At 32.6% G+C, this 20495-nt stretch overlaps 1 protein-coding gene across 4 annotated transcripts in view; it reads left to right on the forward strand.

The window, feature by feature from the left end:
- Positions 1–20001, forward strand: part of SLCO6A1 (solute carrier organic anion transporter family member 6A1) — a 92985-nt gene extending 72984 nt beyond the window's left edge. For 2 of the 4 annotated variants that reach the window (XM_039221315.1, XM_039221318.1), the window contains exons 11-13: positions 8318–8382; positions 10204–10341; positions 12836–13135. In XM_039221315.1, the coding sequence (XP_039077246.1) occupies positions 8318–8382; positions 10204–10341; positions 12836–12981 (349 nt within the window). In that variant the 3' untranslated portion in view covers positions 12982–13135. Of the gene's footprint in view, positions 1–8317; positions 8383–10203; positions 10342–12835; positions 13136–19890 lie in introns of those variants that run through there. The other 2 variants (XM_039221317.1, XM_039221319.1) reach the window with 2 other exon arrangements.
- The last annotated feature ends 494 nt before the right edge of the window (positions 20002–20495 follow it).

The raw sequence follows: 20495 nt of genomic DNA on the forward strand, positions 1-20495 counted from the left end.
TTCTTTCTTTCTCTTCCTTCCTTCCTTCCTTTCTTTTTCTTTCTTTCTTTCTTTCTTTCTTTCTTTCTTTCTTTCTTTCTTTCTTTCTTTCTTTCTTTCTTTCTCTTTCTTTCTTTCTCTTTCTTTCTTTCTCTTTCTTTCTTTCTCATGCATGTGTTCATTCATTCATTCATTCATTCATGTGTTCATTTATTTATTTTGTGAGAGAGAGAGCAACCATGCATGCATGGGGGTGGGGCAGATAGAGAAAGAAAATCCCAAGCAGGCTCCTCGCTTTCAGCACTCAATCTGACAAAGCCTGAGATTATGACCTGAGCAGAAATCAAGAGTCAGTCACTTAACCAACCCATCCACCACGTGTCCCCAGTATTACTCTGTCTTAATTGCTGTATAGTTACTGTGAATATTTATATCAATCTTTGTTGTAAGTCCAGCTTCAAGGTTTTCTTGGCCGTTCTTCTATTTCCAGGTGATTGAAATCACTTAGCCAGTGTCCACAATAACATCATGAGATTTTGATCAGAATACCTTTGAATCTATTTGTAAGAATTGCTATACTTACCACCTTGAGTTTCTTGATCAGTCATTGAGGTAGAAGTTCTTCATGTATTTATATCCTCATTTCCTTTAACAATATTTCGTAATTTTCATTTTCAGGATGGAGGTTTTATACCTCTTTCATTAGATTTATTCCAAGGTAATTAGTTTTTGATACTTAGTATAACTTAGTTTAGTATACTTGTTTATTGCTGGTATGAAGACAACAATTCTACCATTTTACTTTTATGTTTATTATGTTTTAATTTTATTCACATATATCTTCTGTATATTTGTATATGTTCCTTTTCTATCCAAATATGAATATAGCTGCATTCCAAAAGTCTTAACATGTATTTTTCTCATTCTTTCAATTCAATATGCCTTTCAATGTATTTTTTATAATTTTTACCATATGTTATTTAGAAGTATATAGTTTAATTTCTAAATATTTGGAAATGATCTTGTTATGTTTTGTTATATATCTTATATTTACATAGATATAAATATAATTAATATCCCATTTATTTTTAGTTTGAGTCCACTGTGTGCAGAGAACATATTTTTATGGTTTTTTCCTTGAAATTTCTTTGATTTACAGGTTATTCAAAATTTTTACTTATTATGGTGAATTTGTTCATTATTTCTGTCATTTTTTTGCTATATATACTTTGAGGCTATATTATCTGAAAAGAAACTTAGAATTGCAACAACTTCTTTATTGACCTCTTTATCCCTTGAAATATTCCTTTTTATCTCTAATAACTTTTTGTCTTGGAATTACTTTTTCTGACATTAATATTGCTTTATTAGCTATGTTTTTATTAGCATAATATATACTGTTCAATTCTATTACTTTCAATCTTTCTCTGACTGTATATATTTAAGGTATATCTATCTAGCAAGTAGTATATAGTTGACCTAAAAAAAAATCCAGTCTAACACTTTGTTTTTAAACTAGGCTATATAGAGTATTAAAAAATAACTGCTGGTATGTTTGGATTTTTCTCTCATTTTAGTGTTTTTTTCAAAATATTTTCTAATTGTTCTTTTACTTCTTTTTAATTAAGTTATTTTAGTTTTCATTATTTTCCATTTATTATTTTGCTAATTATGCATTTATTTATTCTCAAGACATTATGAGAGTATATACGGTTCATTAGAGTCAAATTAAATTAGTACTTTTGCCATGTCCTGGATAATTCAAGGATCTAAGAATATTTTAACTCCATTAACTCTCTTCCAACCTTTTTATATTGTTGTCATGTATTCTGATGCTACATAAATTTTATAACCTAAGGGTGAACCTGTATGTGTATTTAATATCATATTATCAGAATCTCTTTATTTTTTCCTGCACTTTTGTACTTTCTTCAGAGATCGTTTATTTCTTCCAAAAAAAAATTTACTATGAGTCTGATGGAAATCAATTTTGTTCATTTTTTTATGTGTTTAAAAATGTCTTGGGGCTCTGGGATGACTCAGTTAAGCATCAGACTCTTTATTTCCGCTCTGGTCATTTTCTCAGGGTTTATAAGATGGAGCCTCAGGTCTGGCTGTGTGCTGACAGTGCAGAGCTTGCTTGGGATTCTCTCTCTCCTTCTCTCTCTGTCCCTCCCCCACTCACATTCATGCTTTCTCTCTCTTAAAATAAAATTTTTATTTTAAAAAACATTTTAATATTTCTTTTTGAGAAAGAGAGAGACAGAGCATGAGTTGGGGAGGGACAGAGAGAGACAGGGACACAATCTGAAGTGGGCTCCAGGCTCTGAGCTGTCAGCAGAGAGCCCGACAGGATTCAAGTTGCAAACCACAAAATCACCACCTGAGCCAAAGCTGGACACTTAACTGACTGAGCCCCCTAAGCACCCCAATAAACTTCTTTAGAAAGTCTTTAAATCACCATTGTTATAAAATTATATTTTGGCTGTTTATGGAATTTCAAGTTGGTGGTAATTTTAATACTTTAAAAAGAAATATTTAACTTTCTTCCTGACTTCTATGAGAACGTTTTATTACCACTCCTTTGAATGTAATATGCCCTTTTCTCTAGATGCTTTTAACATTTTTCCTTGCCTTTGGTTGTCAGCAATTTTAGTATGATATGCCTTAGTATGATTTTGTTTATTTTTATGCTGCACGGAGATTTAAATTTTTCTTATGGCTATCAAAGACAGGCTTGTTGTTTTTTCCTGTTAGCTATTATGATTATAAGTGTGTTAGTTTGCTAGCTTGCCATAGAAAGATACCACAGAATGGGTGGCTTAAACAACAGCTGTTTTTTTCTCACAGCTCTGGAGACTAGAAATCTGTGATCATTGTGTGGGCAGCCCTCCTGAGCACTGTGAGAGAAAGATCTGTTCCAGATCCCCGTGTCTTGTAGATGACCATTTTTAGTCCAGTCTATACATTGTCTTTGCGCTGCACATGTCTGTGTCTATATTTTCTCTTCTAATAAAGACACCTGTCATATTGGATTTGACCCAACCAGCTGATCTCATTTTAGTTTAATTACCTCTGTAAAACCCTGTCTCCAATATGATGGCATTCTGAGGTACGAGAGGTTAGGATTTTAGCATATAAATTTTGGAGGGGATACAATTTGACCCATAGCAGTAACCATCCCCAATTTATCACTTAACAACACTACATTATCTTCATGATTCTGTGAGTTGATTGGGCTCAGTAGGGTAGTTCTTGATTGGGGTTTCTCATGAGCTTGTGGTCAGATGCCACATGACAGTCATCTGATAGCATGACTGGACTCGATTTCCAAGACAGCTGACAATTCAGGCTAACTTTTGGTGGGAGCCTAATTGGGGCTGCTTGGCCATAAGTAGCTTCTTTATATGACTTATACTTTTGCTAACAAAGTCTTTATCAATATCTAGATTGCTTTTATCCTAGGGTATATTCTATCAAGAAATCCTGAGTGAAAGAAAGGTATGTTAAACATAAGATCCTTCATTCTTGGTGAGAGTTGAAATCTAGTGTTTGTCTTCCAGTTACAATAACACTCCCAAGAACAATATTACCAGTTCTTTTTATATTGTATTGGAAATAATAGCCATATATTTAGATAAAAATTTAGTAAGCTCCAGGATATAAAAAATAATATACACTTAGAGCTACATATACTCATGCATACATACAGACACACAAATACAGTTAAAATTAATTTTTTAACCTACATTAACTGAAAAATGAAAACATTTTAAGGTCTGTAGTCTGATTAACAGAAACAAGTAAATGCGATTTTCATGGTTTTAATATTTTATAATAGTTACATAAACTTTTTTCACTGGGAGATGCTGGGTAAAAGAACACATGGTACTGTGTACTACTTTTACAACGGTCTGTCAGCTTCAAAAATAAATGATTGCAAAATAAAATATCAAAATGAAATGAACACATGCATATACACGCAGATATGAATGTCACAAAAATAGGCTGACTTAAACAGTTGGGAAAGATATATCCAATATATGGACAGAAGACCTAACATCACCAATATATCATTTCTCCTTGAGTTAATTGATATTTTAATGTGATAATTAATAGAATAGACTTATTAAACTTTAAAATCTGATTTTGAATCTCTTAGGGAAAAATAAGAAGCAAGAATAGCTTGGGAATTTTAAACAAAAGAACAAAATAATGGAGCCTTAACCTCATAAGCCAAAATGTACCATAAAATTTTAATTATTAAAACAATATAGTGTGAAGGAGCAACAGACTGGTTGAATAATAAATGATTGTATTTTTTCACCTGAAATGTAATGCAGCTAAAGAAATTAATAGGGTGGAGGCCTATATTTATGCAGTAAAAGATCTTAAGAATATATTGTTACGTGAAAGAAGACAGAACATTGAATATAGTATGCTACTTTCTATGAAGAAAGGAATTTATAGTTATTTGTAGTTGTGTAAAAGAGCACTAGGTATAAAAAAGTGTGTAATTAAAATGGTAACCAAATGATAACCTTAAAGGGATGGGGTAGAAATAGAGGTAGATGAAAGCAAGGGTAGAAGCAAGCAGGTTTTTCCAGCATATTCTCTTTATATTGTTTTGCTTTCCAAAGCATATAATTATACTACAAATTCAACAAATAAACTTTAATTTTAAAAATACAATAAGATTCAAAGCCAAAGACATAGACTGTGAAATCATTGTCAAATAAATGATAATTAAAGTCAGGGTAGAGGGGTAGGATGGAGTTTGCAGTAAGCCAGTGTTTCTATAGAGAGTAACAAGAAAAGATGGGTTACAAGGTATAAATTATTTATTTAAAGGCATAAAAATTCAGAGGACTAAAGGGATTAAAATTCCAGAGAGAGCAGAAGTTTTTAGAGGTGAATTGGAGACCTAAAGCTGTCCCTGAGATTCTTGGTCAATTCTTTTTTTTTTTTTTTTTTTTTAGTTTTTAATGTTTTATTTCTGAGAGAGAGAGATCCAGAGAGACAGAGAGAGAGAGAGAGAGGCAGCATGAGCAGGGAAGGGTCAGAGAAGAGAGGAAGACAAAGAATCTGAAGCAGGCTTCAGGCTCTGAGCTAGCTGTCAGCACAGAGCCCGATGCAGGGCTCGAACCCACAAACCGTGAGATCATGACCTGAGCTGGTCGGCTGCTTAACGGAATGAGCCACCCAAGCTCCCCTCACCAAAAAAAAAAAAAAAAAAATGTGTTTTGACTAATAAGTATTTAATTATAATTTTAAAACACACTGCAAAGAAAATGCAGAAACATTCAATGAGAAAATTACAAGACAGTCTAACTCTGCATGAGGATTCAGAGGCTGTTCCTGAAGAACTGATATTTAAGCTGAGCCTTGAGGGATAGGGGATGAGTAGTCACACAGTGGGAATGACAAATGTGAATGTTCTGAGTGGGGGAAGTAGCTTTATAAGATTGCTGTGTTGTAGAATGTTGTGAACAAAGGGTAGTGAAGGCAAAAGTGAGGTCTGAAGTGGCATACAATGAGACTGATATGATGAGGCTGACCCTTGAAAATTTTTTTGCAGTTCTAGATTTTATCATAAGAACAAGAGGAAGCTGTTGAAGGATCCTAGTGGAGGCAATGAAGTGATCAGAATTTTACAGTAGAGAAAAATCACTATGGTGGGTGGAGAGTGGGCTGACAGGATGGTTGTTGGGAGATAAATTAGGAAGTCATTTAATTTTTTTTTTCCAAGAGAAAGATACATGCTTGAAATATGTTGGTGGAATTAGAGATTTAAAAAAATGTTTTTAAATTAGAGCAAGAGCCAAAAAAAATGCATTTTTAAAAATCACAGTATTTGATAACTGGTTCTGATCCATGAGGAAAAGGATGTTATCAAGGGGTGCCTCTTTTCACATTTTGGGTTTGAACACTGCGTGATGGTGGATGACAGTTCCACTTGTGATGGGGAGTAGCAGGGAAGGAGAAGCTTTTGTGCAAAACAGGAACCTAAGTCTAGAGCTGATATCTTATAAGAGTGATGTGGAGTGAAAGCATAAATTTAGAAGTCATAAGAGACAGTGGAAGCTGCCTTTTTACATTTTGGAAGAGTACTAACAAATTTTTGTTTATTCCATGATATTCTTAAGTTCCCTATCATAGCCTCTTATTAGACACTATACAAAAAAAAATTCACTTCATTTTTCATTAAATATTTTTAATACAAAGCTATTGTTTATTTTGTGCTGTTCATTTAAGTTGTGGAAAATCCTGGAAATCAATAATGTTTTCATCTTGTTTTGTATATCAGAACTGAAAATACAAAAATGCTTCTCTTTTAAAAGTTTATATATTTATTTCTTTTGAGAGGGAGGGAGGGAGAGAGAGAGAGAGAGAGAAACTCTGTGTGTGTGTGTGTGTGTGTGTGTGTGTGTGTGTGTGTGTGTCAGAGAGAGAAAAGAAGAAAGAGAATCCCAAGCAGGCTCCATGATCAGTGCAGAGCCTGATACAGGACTCGATCTCATGACTGTGAAATCATGACCGTAACTGAAATCAAGAGTCAGAAGATGAAGCAACTGAGCCACCGAGGCGCTTCCAATACATAAGTGCTTCTTAATAATGATACACATGAATTATGGTCAGCTCTATACATGCTTCAGAAAGCAATGATAATCCATGTAAGAAAACTACATGGATTAAATGAAGAGAACAATCAATTATAGTTAGGGATATTATTTTCACTTTATACCAAGACCTATACTAACCTGTAGTTCTAAAATGTGGTACTTTCTTTCTCCTCCCTTAAGAATCTGCTTATTACAGAGTGTAAATCATTTTTTTTAATTTAAAAATACCATTATCTTTTGAGGATTGGTTAATTTGTTTTCATTTTCCTAGTCGTAAATATTTGAGGAAAGAATATATATTTCTACCAGCTTGATATGGCTGGAATTATCTTACTTTTTGCAAAATAGTCAAAAAATATTGTATGAATGCTACATTTTAGTATATTGAGTCAGTTTATATGAAAATATTGGTCTCTGTCCTCTGCCTGACTTATTTCCATATGTTTGCACGTATAGGAGGATTAGGAGGAACTTAACTGAGGACTGTGGGGGAGAAGAAGGGGGGAAATGGTGGGGGAAAGGGAGAGAGGCAAACCATGAGAGACTCTTGAAGGCTGACAAAAACTGAGGACTCATGGATGTGGGGGGGAGGGGGGATGGGCACTGGGTGTTATGTGGAAACTAATTTGACAATAAACTGTTTGGAAAAAAAAAAGAAAGAAAATATTGGTCATACTAATTCATTGTTCAAGTTCTAGAACAAGGAAACAAATGGTAAGCAAAGAGTTTATTTAAAATAAAACGTAGTTCTTATTTTTTTATTTCCTAAAATGTTCATTGGTTTATTATTTTTTATTGTATTTTCAATTTATTTTCCAACCAATATGTGGGTTTATGCATTTTTAAAACAAATGCTTGCTTTGACCAATAGGATATACAGGGAACTTTATTTTTTTATATTTGGGAAAGTTGTTTTTGTTTATTTTAGCTTTTGAATAGTGAGGGTAACAGATGTCCAGCAGGAGAAAGGAGGCACTCTCAAATTAGGATAATTTGAACAAAGCTGAAGAAAGTGGCTATTTAAAATATGGATGGAGTATAAGAATCACAAGGTAGAGTGCAGTACTTCTGGTCTGTTACCACTTGCCAAAAGGAAAACAGGGGTATGAAGGAGAGAGACCTGTAGAAAGGACTGCTTTGCCTAGGGACCCAGTATGCTTGATTTAACTGTGTGGGGAGAGAAGCTGGGAAGAAACACCTTGATCTCACTATCCTTCCTCACTTTGGAGTGCCCAATTGGTAAACTGTAATTAGAAGCCAGAAGGCAAAAGAGTCTATTGATGTAGCACATTTAGATCAGTCTCCCAAGACAGAGATATAGGTAGCGAAATGTAGAGAGTGGATCTCACAGGGGCAAAGGAGAAATCAAAAGTGTACCTCAAAATGGAAAAAGATAAGTGTGAAAGTTAGTGCTAAGTTTTTTTTTTTTATTTTTCAGCAAAGAAAAAATAAAAGGCTGGGGAAGAGGGTCTGGTCCATAAATGTTTCCTCCTTGTGAAGAGCAAGAAGCTTTGGAATCAGTTGACAAGGGGCAGGATATGAAGAAATTGAAGGAATTGTACTTCTTTAATTCACCCAGATTGAACTCTTAATTAGCTAAAGATTTTTAGTTCAACAGATACACAGTAATAAATAAATAAATAAATAAACTAACAAACATTCTCTAATGCTATTAATAACAATGTTCTGATAATATCATTACTCTTTGCTCTCAGGATTGTATCTGACAATGAACGTCCTTTGGCCTTGGGTTTCACCTTTGTGATTTTGAGAATATTCGGTATGGACTTTTGGCAATCTTTTATTACACTGCATTGTTGTTTTTTGATATATGTGTCTACATGTATATTTAGAATTTCAAATAAATAATAATGGTAAACTGACACAACTCAAGTGAGTGGGGGAGCTGCTTTGCTGAATTTAGGAGACAATATTTATGTAAAAAGAATACATAATGCAAAGCCTATCTTGTCATATAAAATAGGCATTGATCTTATATCTGATCAGACGGGACAGTCTATTTGATTAGATGTATGTTCATCAATCTCATCCAAGTGGTTTGGTAAGCTGCAACAACGTACAACCACAACACTGCTTGCATGTTTGGGAATTCACTAACCTGAGCTAGTGCTTTTAAACATTTCCATTACCAAAGACTCTGAATCTGATGTTTTTAAGGATTTATAGCCAAAGGAAAAAAAATGGCTTTTTTGAGGGTAATGCATTCTGTACTTCAGGCTTTCTTAAAATAGCAAAAACTAACTTTCAAATCTAAATTATCTACATTATGACTATATTAGCACCCCTGATTCAAAAGTTGATTAAAAATATTGATGGGGTAAGGAAACAAGATTGAACTGAATTGAAGACTGAAAGATATATGATAAATGAAGTCAAGAACCTAGAAAAATTTAAGTGTGGCTTGGATAGGAATCAGAGAAATACTTCTATACCCAGATCAATATGCGGGGTTAAAATTGGCTTTTTTTAATTAGGAAAAATTAGAGCATATTTTTCATGTGAATGATGGCCCACTACATAAGGACAGATTTGTAATGGAAGATAGAACCTGAGAAACAGCAAATACATAAACGGTTTTTGCATGAGAAAGGAAGCTAGTGAGACTTTGTTGAAAGAGGGTGGAGTAAGATGATATTTTAGTTACAGATTTCCTCTATATCTAACAGTGTTTTGCCAATAGATAATTTGAAGCATAGGATATATTATCTGACTTATGTTTAAAAGATAACTCTGTTTCTGGAGGGAAAAGTGAGGGGAAAAAGGCTTTTGCTGCAGTCTAAGTCAGAATTATATTGGATTCTGGAGGTTGTGAAAGAGACAGAGAAATCAACATACCCAAGATATATTTGGAGTTAGTGTCCTAAAGATTTATCATGGATTGGAAAAATTTGAAGGAAAGTAGAAAAAAAATGAATAGTAAGCTTTGGCTTTTCACCTTGAGCGATTCTAAATAGAGTGCCAGCACTCAATGAGATTGGCAACCTCTGACTGTGATCTTGGATAGTGAGCTTCAGCAGGAGTTAAGAGTCATGAAGCATGAGGGCCTTAATATAAGGAGTTGCTAAAGACATATTAGTTCTGAGATTCCAATTCTAATGTCTTTGGGGTGGCTTTTTAAAAAATGACTTTTAATTCACTTTTAGCTGAAATTGTTGCTGATGAGATGTTGTCTCTGGATATGAGGTCCTCTGAATCTAGTGTTGCTACAAACATACCAAACCATTTACATTCTCACTTATTTTCTTAATATCTTGATAAATAACAGATGTACATTGCATTTAAAAAACTAATGTTTCAAAGATTGAAAACATAGAGAACATTAAAACATAAACTACATATATATCATTCTATAAATAGGAAAGCTACTAATTTTTTATATCTATAACAATAAGGATTTTTAAAAATACAGTAGTTGTTTCCAGTTCTTAATAATCCTACTTATAAGTAAATTCTTAGACAAATTTAAATAATATATTTAAATGTGATGACTAAATATATCAGTTTAATTTTAGAATAAAAATATACTATCCTAACCTATAGTGTTTTCATGGAGAATTTATAATTTTTGCATTTTTCATAGGAACTATACCTGGACCAATAGCTTTTCAAATAGCAGGAGATATTTCCTGTACTTTAAGGGAGACTGGCTACTGTGGGAAAACAGGAAATTGTTGGATCTATAACAAGAAGAAAATGGCCTACCTAATGGTAGGAATATGTAAGTGATACCTTATCATATTAAAGAATTATAGAAAAATAAAATTGTTTTAAAAATCTGCACTTGTTTATAGTAATGTACAGTAATAATGAACTATGAAAAATTGATATTTTGATGTTTAAAGACGTCTTATTATGTAGGAAATATTTTTAGAAACTAAAGCATTATTGTATTTATATGAATATTTGAGTCACTGTATTAAATACAAAATTTTTGTATGGTATTCCTCAGTAAAGGATGGTAATTAGCAAAATTTCATTTTGGGAAGTAATTTTTGTCCATATACATCTACAACCAAGTTGCTTGACCTTGTGACCCTTTCCATTTCCATAGTAAAAGATTGGATATTTAAAAAAAATTTTTCACATCCCCAAAGAATGTCAGGATACTCTTACCCTACTTATATGTGAGTTTCACAGTCTCTTTTGCTCAATAATGTAACAGTCCAACCTAGAAAGTATTCAGTATTTATTGAATAAATAAAGATATTTATTTATCTTTATTTATTGAGAATTGGGATACTATGGTGGTATGAGCTATGTGATGGTCAATTTTCAGAAAGTCTAGATATGTTTGTATTACTTTGGAAAATTCACTGTATCTTCCTGGATTTCAATTTATTCATCTGTAAAATTAGGGTTTGGGACTACATAGTTTCTGAAGTCTTAATCCATACTAACATTCAATGATTTATGGTACAGATGTTAGTATGATAAATATTTAAAGTGTTTATATGTTTTATGATTTTAATGAGCAGTTCATTAATTCAAAGAAACATAATGATAGACTCTAATATTTAGTAGTAATAAATACCTCTGTGATGAGCAGTATATAGTGGTACCTTGTAATTCAAAAGTAAATTATCCAGCAAGCTTAGTCTACACTGAATACTGAGTAAAGTAAATTTTTAAAAAATAATTAAAAAGTAAAAAATGACATTTAAGAAATCAAAATTAATTTCTCAGAGATAATTCAACAAAACTAGGCTTTGTTCTTAAGGAAGTTCTCTTAAGACACTGTTGAGCCTTTTAATTTTATTTTAGATATATCTATAACATGCTTATCTATTTTCAAACACAACACATAATTGAGAAAGCTGGTGAACTGCTTAGAGATCCTGCTAAGGAGCTACTGAAAGAAGATAACAATAATAAAGGACACAGGGAATTACAGTCAAAAAGGGCAAATAGAAGAAACTGAAATAGGAATATGCTTTTGTGGCAGTTTAGTGTAAACTAGTCTATTTTAAAGTTCTGATCATCAAAAGAAATAATAGGCAACCATAGTGTAGAAGGCAAAATGTAAAAAAGAACCTATGTCCAAAATATATAAAGAACTCCCCTATATCAACAATAAGCAAAGGGTAGACAGTGGGAAAATGGTCAAAAGACTTGAAAGAACTCTTCACAAAATTTAATAAACAGCGGAATGGATAAATTGTGATAAAATCAACAATGGAATAGTATATAGCAATGAAAACCAAAAGAACACAACTGCATAAAATATGGATTAATCATACAAACATAATTTTAAAAGAAAGAAATCAGAAACAACTGAGTGTGCGCTGTAAGATTCCATTTATATAATTTTGAACTGCTATAACTATATTTTCAAAAGTAAATAAAAGTACCCATTCAGGTTAGTGACTTTGAGGAAACATGAAGGAAGGCTTTGGGGTGTTGACAGTTGTTTTGTTCTAGATCCAGATGGTGGTCACACTGTGCTTAGTTTGTGAAAAGTGTATCTTTGAAAAAAATTGACGTGTAATTAAGATACAATTAACATAGATCTTAGATGTTTAATTTGATGGCTTTTGATCATTCAGTACACCTGTGGAACCAGCACCTCAAACAAGCTGTAAAAATTTCCCTCATGTCCCTTTTCAGTCAATTTCTTTCCTCTACAGATAAACCTTTCAGATTTCATTACCATACGTTGGCTTTTTCTGTTCTAGAAATTTATGCAAATAGAATGCAGTATATACTCTTGTTTTTTCCTGAATTGATTAATAGTATGCTTTTGGGAGATTCATCCCTGTTATTCTATAGTAGTAGTTTGTACTTTAATCTATCCATTCTCTTGTTAAAATTCATTTGGTTGTTTGCAGTGTTGGGCTATTATACATGTATGGAAATTCTTGTGTCATTATAAATGACAGACTCATTAATGTTTATCTTTTATAACCACTATAATTGATACTGTCAGATAATTGATTTTGCTCTAGAATATATTTTACTTTAATTTTCTGGTTCATTTACATTCTAGGCTCAAGTACTTTTATATAATGCTTGTAATATATTAATTTTCTGAAACTTGATACATGAAAATGAATAAAACCCTTCCATAATCAACTAATATTTCTAAAATATTTCTTTTTATATTTGAAAAAATGGTGAATTTTTCAAAAACAATAAAGCTGCATTAAGTGGTTTAAATAGGTTCTATTTCCTATTGATTGACACATCTGATGACTGTATTTTTTTTTTAAATTCAGGTTGTGTTTGCAAAATAGTCACTATCTTCTTCACTACTATTGCATTTTGCCTTTATAAATATTTTTCAAAGGATAACAATGACATCCTGGAAATGCCTATGAAGAATCTAAAAGTAAGAAAAAAAAAGGAACAGACTAATATGTAACTGGATCATCAATGTGGAAGAATTGTACACCGTCAGTCCATCAATGGAATGTTATACTAATAAAATTTGAAATAATTATAATATAGTTACATGTCTAATAAATGAATGTGACCTATATGACAACATAAGTTTTATTATAGTTTGAGTACAAATATAATAATATAGGCTCTGTGTTTTGGATTTTTGAGATATATGTTGTAAAATACATATTTAATAATTTTAATAAAAAGAATACTTCTAATGAAAAGGATGAAGCATAATTGGGAAAATACACTTAAGTTAATTCTGACTATAGTGATATGTATTAATTATTAGCTTTTGGTTATGTTAGACTATTTAGGTTTTATATAGTTTATTCTTATTACTTTCTTTGGACTATGGATATTTATTACTCAATAATTTTTCAAAATAAAATTAGATTTGTCAATCCATTTCATATAATAAAAATTTAAATTAATGCCATATTTATTCTCCACAAGAAGAGAATTTCAAACTTCTTAAAAATTAACATTTTATTTGTCTTTTATTCTACCATGAAGAGGTTTCTTTTGAAGCTATCTCTGGTCAGTTGGCCAATTTGCAATACATATTTTCATGCTCCTTTAATTTTAGTAGACACAAAATTCAAAATACCATATACATCTCTCATTATGCTTTGATTTGAGTTTTATTGATAAAGACTACCTGATGCCTGAACTGATTTCCATTTTTTTGTTTTTATATTTCATTGTATGATAATTAAGATTAATTCATATGAAAAATACTCAACTTTAAATGTAGAAAATGTGTCAACCGTTTGTGGAATTTTTCTTAAATGTGTTTCTCTGGAGAGTTTTTGTTAGAAGTATTTTATACATCATTGTACATCCATCCAAATTTATAGCGGTTTTCTAAATATTGGAATAAAAATCAGCTTGTTATAAAACAAAAAACTTCTCTACATTGTTTCTATTGTTCTCTTTGGAGAAGGAACAATTGACAGAATTTCTCCTGTTATACACCTTAGTCAATGACCCCTGTGTGTAAGTATTGCTCTATTCTTTTTTTTCCCTTTCTCCAAATTTTTATTTATATTCCAGTTAGTTAACATAGTGTAATATTAGTTACAGGTGTAGAATTCAGTGATTTATCACTAACGTACAGCACCCAGTGCTCCTCATACAAGCGCCCTCCTGCATTCACACCACCCATTCAACCTACCCTCCCCCACACACCTTTCCTCCAGTAACACTCGGTTTGTTCTCTGTAGTTAAGAGTCCGTTTCTTGGTTTCCCTCTCCTTTTACCCTCTACGTTCTTTTGTTTTGTTTCTTAAATTCCACATATGAGTGAAATTATTTGGTCTATGCCTATCTCCGGCTGAGTTATTTTGCATAGCATGATACTCTAGCTCCATCCATGTCCTTACAAATGGCCTATTCACAGTATTGGCTGCAGAAGGAATTATGAAGCAGGGAGTATTTATATTCTACTATCTATCTTGTTTTTTCATTACCTCCAACATGCATCTATTGAAAACCTATACACTAGTCTTTATGTGAAATTCTACTTGACTGCTTGACTGCTGTTTAAACTAGTAGAATTGCAGAACATTTGAAGATTCTATAAGATCTATTCTGTGCCCTACATTCACAAAAGAATAATTACACTTAATGTTTACCTAAGTAGTAGAAATATATCTGTGGTGATCTGTACTTTTGTAAAAAAAAATACCTTCTTATGAAACATTTCCCATGTTTTTAAAGTGTATAGGATTTTAAACATCAGTATATAACATAGGTTTTTCTAGGAGAATTAGTATAATAATCTTAGGTTATTCATATCCTTTATTAATATTCTTGTCTAAAGATACCTGAAAATATATACAACTAGGAAATAAGGTAAAACAATGACATCCATTTTGAAGGTGCTTGTAGTTTATGTGTGTATCTGTATATATTATCTGTATATTCTTTTTTCAGAAAACAAATCGTCAAAGGTATAATAAAAATTATAATTGGGTAGTAGTGTTAAGACCTTAAATTTGAATATAGAGTTTTGATACAACAGAACATTTGTTTCTGTCACAAACTAGCTTATAATTATGTGGATTGGTAAATAGAAAAATTACGTTAAGTATAACCCAGAAGTTTCGTTGTTTAACACCAAGTTAGTGGCTTTTGAATCAAGAAAATGTTTCTTACTATTAAAGAGAAGACCTTGGTAATAAATGAAGCTGTTAAAAAACAGCTAAAAATCCTACAATAATACCTTCCTTTGGAATCAGTTTTGAATTATTTAATGCTATTGAGAATCATTATGCTTTTTACAATGTTAGCGTATCTAGTGAAGCTGCAAGTGTAGATGAAGAAGCTGCAAAAATATTTCTAAATATTTTTATTTTTGATGTAATTGATCTGTGTGTGGAATTCATGTCCCCAAGGAGCTATATATCAACAGTAGGAGGTGAGCCCCAGTGTTTAAACCTACAAAAGATTAACCATGGTACTGGGTGAAAACCTAGTATGAATTTAGCTGTGCTCAAATGTATTAAGATTGTGGTTGTTTTTGGGGCGCCTGGGTGGCTTAGTCGGTTAAGCGTCCGACTTTCCGACTTTCGCTTAGGTCATGATCTCGCGGTTTGTGGGTTCGAGCCCCGCGTGGGGCTCTGTGCTGACTGCCAGCTCGGAGCCTGGAGCCTGTTTCAGTCTGTGACTCCCTGTCTCTCTGACCCTCCCCTGCTCACGCTGTCTCTCTCTCCTAGAAATAAATAAACTATTAAAAAAAAAAAAGATTGTGGTTGTTTTTGTTAGAACTCTGATCACAAAGTTGCAGTGGTTTACGTCTACAGCGTTTTCGCTATAAGACTTGTCATTTCTGGTGTTTGATTTTTGGTTAAGGGAATGTTTTAAAGGAATGCGCACATAATATTATAGCAGAAATGCTTATGTTTTGATGAGAGTTTGTGAGCTTCAAATTGCATGTTCTCCATAATCTTAGAATAATTAATTACCATGAAAATCCTAGTCCCTCAAATCTTTAAAAAACTGAATTCTTATTAATGTTGCATTGAAGGTTACCTGTTTTAACATGTAGTGTTCAGTCTTCCATATGTAGTCTAGGAATGTATCAAGGTTGATTTATTAATGGCAAATTTCCTTTCTCAACACTGTTTTACTCTCATTTTCCCCAAATTTTGTTAAGACATACAGCCCTATATAAGTTTAAGGTGTACAGCACAATGGCTGGACTTGACATAAATTGTGAAATTATTACCACAGTAAGTTTAATTAATATCCATCATCTCAAATAAATACAAAAAAGAAACTTATGTGTGTTTTTTTTTTTTGGTTTCATAATGAGAGCTCTTAACTTCCAAATATACTATAAGCAGTGGTAACTGTAGTTATCCTACTGTACATTATATCTCCAGTATTTATTTATCTTATAACTGGGAGTCTGTATTTTTGACCACCTTTGTCAAATTCCTCTCTGCCCCTCAATCTCTACCTCTACCTTTTAGATTCACATTTAAGTGAGATCATACAGTATTTTTCTTCCTGTTTTACTTATTTCACTTGGCAAAATGCTCTCAAGGTCCATCTGTGTTATCAAAAATGAAAGGATTTCTTTCTTTTTTATGGCTGAATAATATTCTTTTGTATATATATATACCACATATTCTTTACCATTGTTGCACACTTAGGTTGTTTTAACTATTGTAAATAATAATGCTTTGAATGTGGGAGTGCAGATATCTCTTTGATACAGTATATTTATTTATTTTAGATATTTTTCCAGGAGTAGAACTGTGGATCATATGGTAGTTGTTTTAATTTGTGAGTAACCGTCATACTGTTTTCCATAGTAGGTGTACAATTTATAATTCTACCACCAGTGAAGAGAGTTTCTTTTCTCCACATCCTCACAAACATTTGTTACCTATTGTCATTTGATGATAGCCATTCTAACAAGCACGAGGAGATATCTCACTGTGGTTTTGCATTTTGCTGATGGTTAGTGATGTTGACCATGTTTTCATGTACCTGTTTGCCATCTGTATATCTTCTTGGAAAAGTGTCTATTCAGATATTCTGCCCATTGTTTAATTGTATTGTTTGGTTTATTGAAATATGTTTATATTTATATACTTATATTTATATTTTGAATAGTCACCCCTTATCAGTTATATAATTTGCAAATATTTTTCTATATGCTAAATGGTAAGTTATTCTTTCATTCTATTGATCATTTCTTTTGCTGTGCAGAAGGCTTTTAGTCTGATATACTCTCACCTATTTACTTTGATCTTGTTCCTTATGCTCTAGGTTACATATCCAATAAAATCATTGCCAAGACTCATCTCAAAGAGCTTTTTTCCTGTTTTCTTCTAGGTTTCTGGATTTATATTTAAGCCTTCAGCCCATTTTATGTTAATTTTTGCAAGTGGGATGAAATACCTAAAGGCCTAGTTTCATTCTTTTATATGTGAACATCCAATGTTCTCAGCACCATTTATTGAAGACTCTCTTTTCTCCACTAAACATTCTTGAAACCTTTGTCTAATATTGATTGACTTATATACATAAGTTTATTTCTAAGTGCTTGATTATGTTCCATTTGTCTATGTGTTTGTATTTATAGCAGGACCATACTGTATGGATTGTTTCCCTAACTTTAGTGTTCTTCTTCATGACCATTATTTTGAACTTTTTCTGAGGTAAATCACTCATCTCCATTAAGATCCATTTCTAATATTTTTTAACTTTTAATGTCAGTTAATACACAGTGTTATATTAGTTTTAAGTACACAGTAGTGATTGAACAGTTCCATATATTACTCAGTGCTCATCAAAGTAAGTGTGCTCTTAACCCCATTCATCTATTTCACTCATCCCTCAACCCTCTGGTAATGGTTACCTTCCCTCCGGTAAACATCTGTTTCTTTTCTATAATAAAAAGTCTTTTTTTTTTTGTTTGTTTCTCTTTCTTATCCCCTTTATTTACTTGCTTTGTTTCTTAAATTCCACATATGAATTCCACATATGCTGTTTGTCTTTCTCTGACTGACTTATTTTGCTTAGCCTCATACCCTCTAGGTCCATCCATGCTGTCATGCATGACAAGACTCCATTCTTTTTTATAGCTCAGTAATATTCCACTGTATAGATATATACCACATTTTCTTTATCCATTCATGAGTCGATGGATATTAGGCCTCCTTCCATAATTTGACTATTGTTGATAATGTACCTGTAAACATTGCAGTGCATGTGTCCCTTTGAATTAGTATTTCTGTATCTTTTGGGTTAATGCCAATGGTACAATTACTAGATCATAGAGTAATTCTTTTTCTAATTTTTTGAGTACCTCTATAGTGTTTTCCACAGTGGTAGTTACATTCCCACCAACAGAATAAGAAGGTTCCTTTTTCTCCACATTCTTGCCGATACCTATTGTTTCTTGAGTTTTTGTTTGAGCAAATCTGACAGGTATGGAGTGATATCTGATTGTGGTTTTGATTTGCATTTTCCTGATGATGAGTGATATTGAGCATCTTTTCATGTGTCTATTGACCATTTGTATGTTTTCTTTGGAAAAATGTCTGTTCATGTCCTCCTCCCATTTTAAAATCAGATTATTTTTTGTTTTTTGTTTGTTTTGTTTTTGGTGTTGAGTTGTATCAGTTCTTTATATATTTTGGATACTAACCCTTCACTGGATATGTCTTCTGTAAGTAAAGCTGTGAAGAGAACATAGGAGCCAGTAGTTGGCTGCAGTGCTGAGCTTTGTTAAGGGTGGTAGATGAAGTGATTGTTGCTATATGTGTTGTAATGGATGGCTTATCAAAGACTGGTAAGAAGAAGCAAGTAGGAAGAGATTATGGTCTAAGAACAAGAATACAATTAGTAGAAAAATATTACTAAGAAGGGGGTAGAATGGGTTCCAAAGCACAGGAAGAAGGATTAACTGTAGTAAAGAAAAAGTACTTCTTCCTTTGCAGCAAAGGGCAACAAGGAAAGGATGGGTGCAGGTAATTTTGTAGGTTTGGTGGCTAGAACTCGAACCCATGCAATCTTCTGAATGTGTCTCCTCTCCTTAAAATCGTTTCCTCATAACCTAATCTTTGCAACCTATGTTCTGTTACATAAACAGCAGGACACCTCTCTAAGTAGTCTCTTGGTTATCCTCCTAATCTGTTCTCCTCTCCGTTGTGAAAGGAATCTTTTTAAAATGCCAGTCTGATCATGTTATGCAATGAGTTGTAATTTTTTATCCCCCTTGTCTCTTTTCTAGATAACCAGGTTTTGAAAGGAAGTATTACATTGTTCATTACTCTGTTCTCACTAATTCTTATGTGATGAATGTTCAAAGAATATTAGATGAATAAATGGCTGGTGACTTTATCTTTAATGCCATTGGCACCAGTGATTTTATTGAAGTTATCAGGTGAGAGATTGCTAAATAAAAGTATTAAATCTTCTATGGGAATTTGAGGTTTCACAATTAAGATCTTAAGGACTTCTTTTCAAACCCACTTCCCAACTTGCTCAAGCCTCCCTCACTTGCTACTCCCTCACTTGAGTGCCTACTTCCTCAAAGTTTGCTCAATTGTAGGTTGAATAGTGTCCCTACAAAAGATACGTTCAAGTAAGTCCTAATCTCTAGTACCTGTGAATGTGACCATCTTGGGAAATAGGATCTTTTTTTTTTTTTTTTTTTTTTACTTCTTTTTCTAAAAACCTTTATTAAATAACTCTACACCCAATGTGGGGCTCTAACTCACAACCATGAGATCAGGAGTCAGGTGTTCTTCTGAGACAGGCAGACACTTTTAAGGAGTTAGTATCCTTTAAGATGGAATCAAGTTTAAGATGAACTTGTAATGGATTAGGGTGGGTCCTAATTCAATGATTATCATCTCTCTAAGTAGAGGGATTTGGATCCAGAACACACACATAAGGCAGAGATTGGAATGGGGCATCCAAAAACCAAGAATACCAAGAGGATAGGAAAACTTTGCTACAGCCTTCAGAGGGAGCATAGCCCTGCGGATTCCTTGATTTTGGACTTCTAGCCTCTAGAACTGTAAGCGAATCAAATTATGTTGTTTTTAGCTGCCTGGTGTGTAGTACTTTATTATACTACCTCTAGGAATTTAATATACCTGATAAATGTATATATTTTTTCTCAATTAGGTTTATTTGCAGAATCTTATGAAACTTCCAGCTAAGTAAGTCTTCTCACTCCTTGAATGAAGGTTTTTCACTCTCACCCATCCGGGAAGCTATTCTTTCCCATTACAACATAAAATTCAAACAACATTGCTGAAACTTTATTATCTTTAGAACAAAAAATGCACGGATCCCATGGCTTTGTTGTTTTTTTTTTAAATTTACTCGATGACATTTATTTCTTTATTACTTCAGTGTTGTTATGTGACTAGAAAGTTTCTAAAAGATAATAATCCATTTAAATTGCTATGAATAATGCTTTGGAAACCGTGACTAATAAGTGGTGGATTTGATACCAACT

The sequence above is a fragment of the Hyaena hyaena genome, unplaced genomic scaffold (assembly GCF_003009895.1).
Source record: "Hyaena hyaena isolate Hyena2069 unplaced genomic scaffold, ASM300989v1 scaffold_976, whole genome shotgun sequence".
NCBI lineage: Eukaryota > Metazoa > Chordata > Mammalia > Carnivora > Hyaenidae > Hyaena > Hyaena hyaena.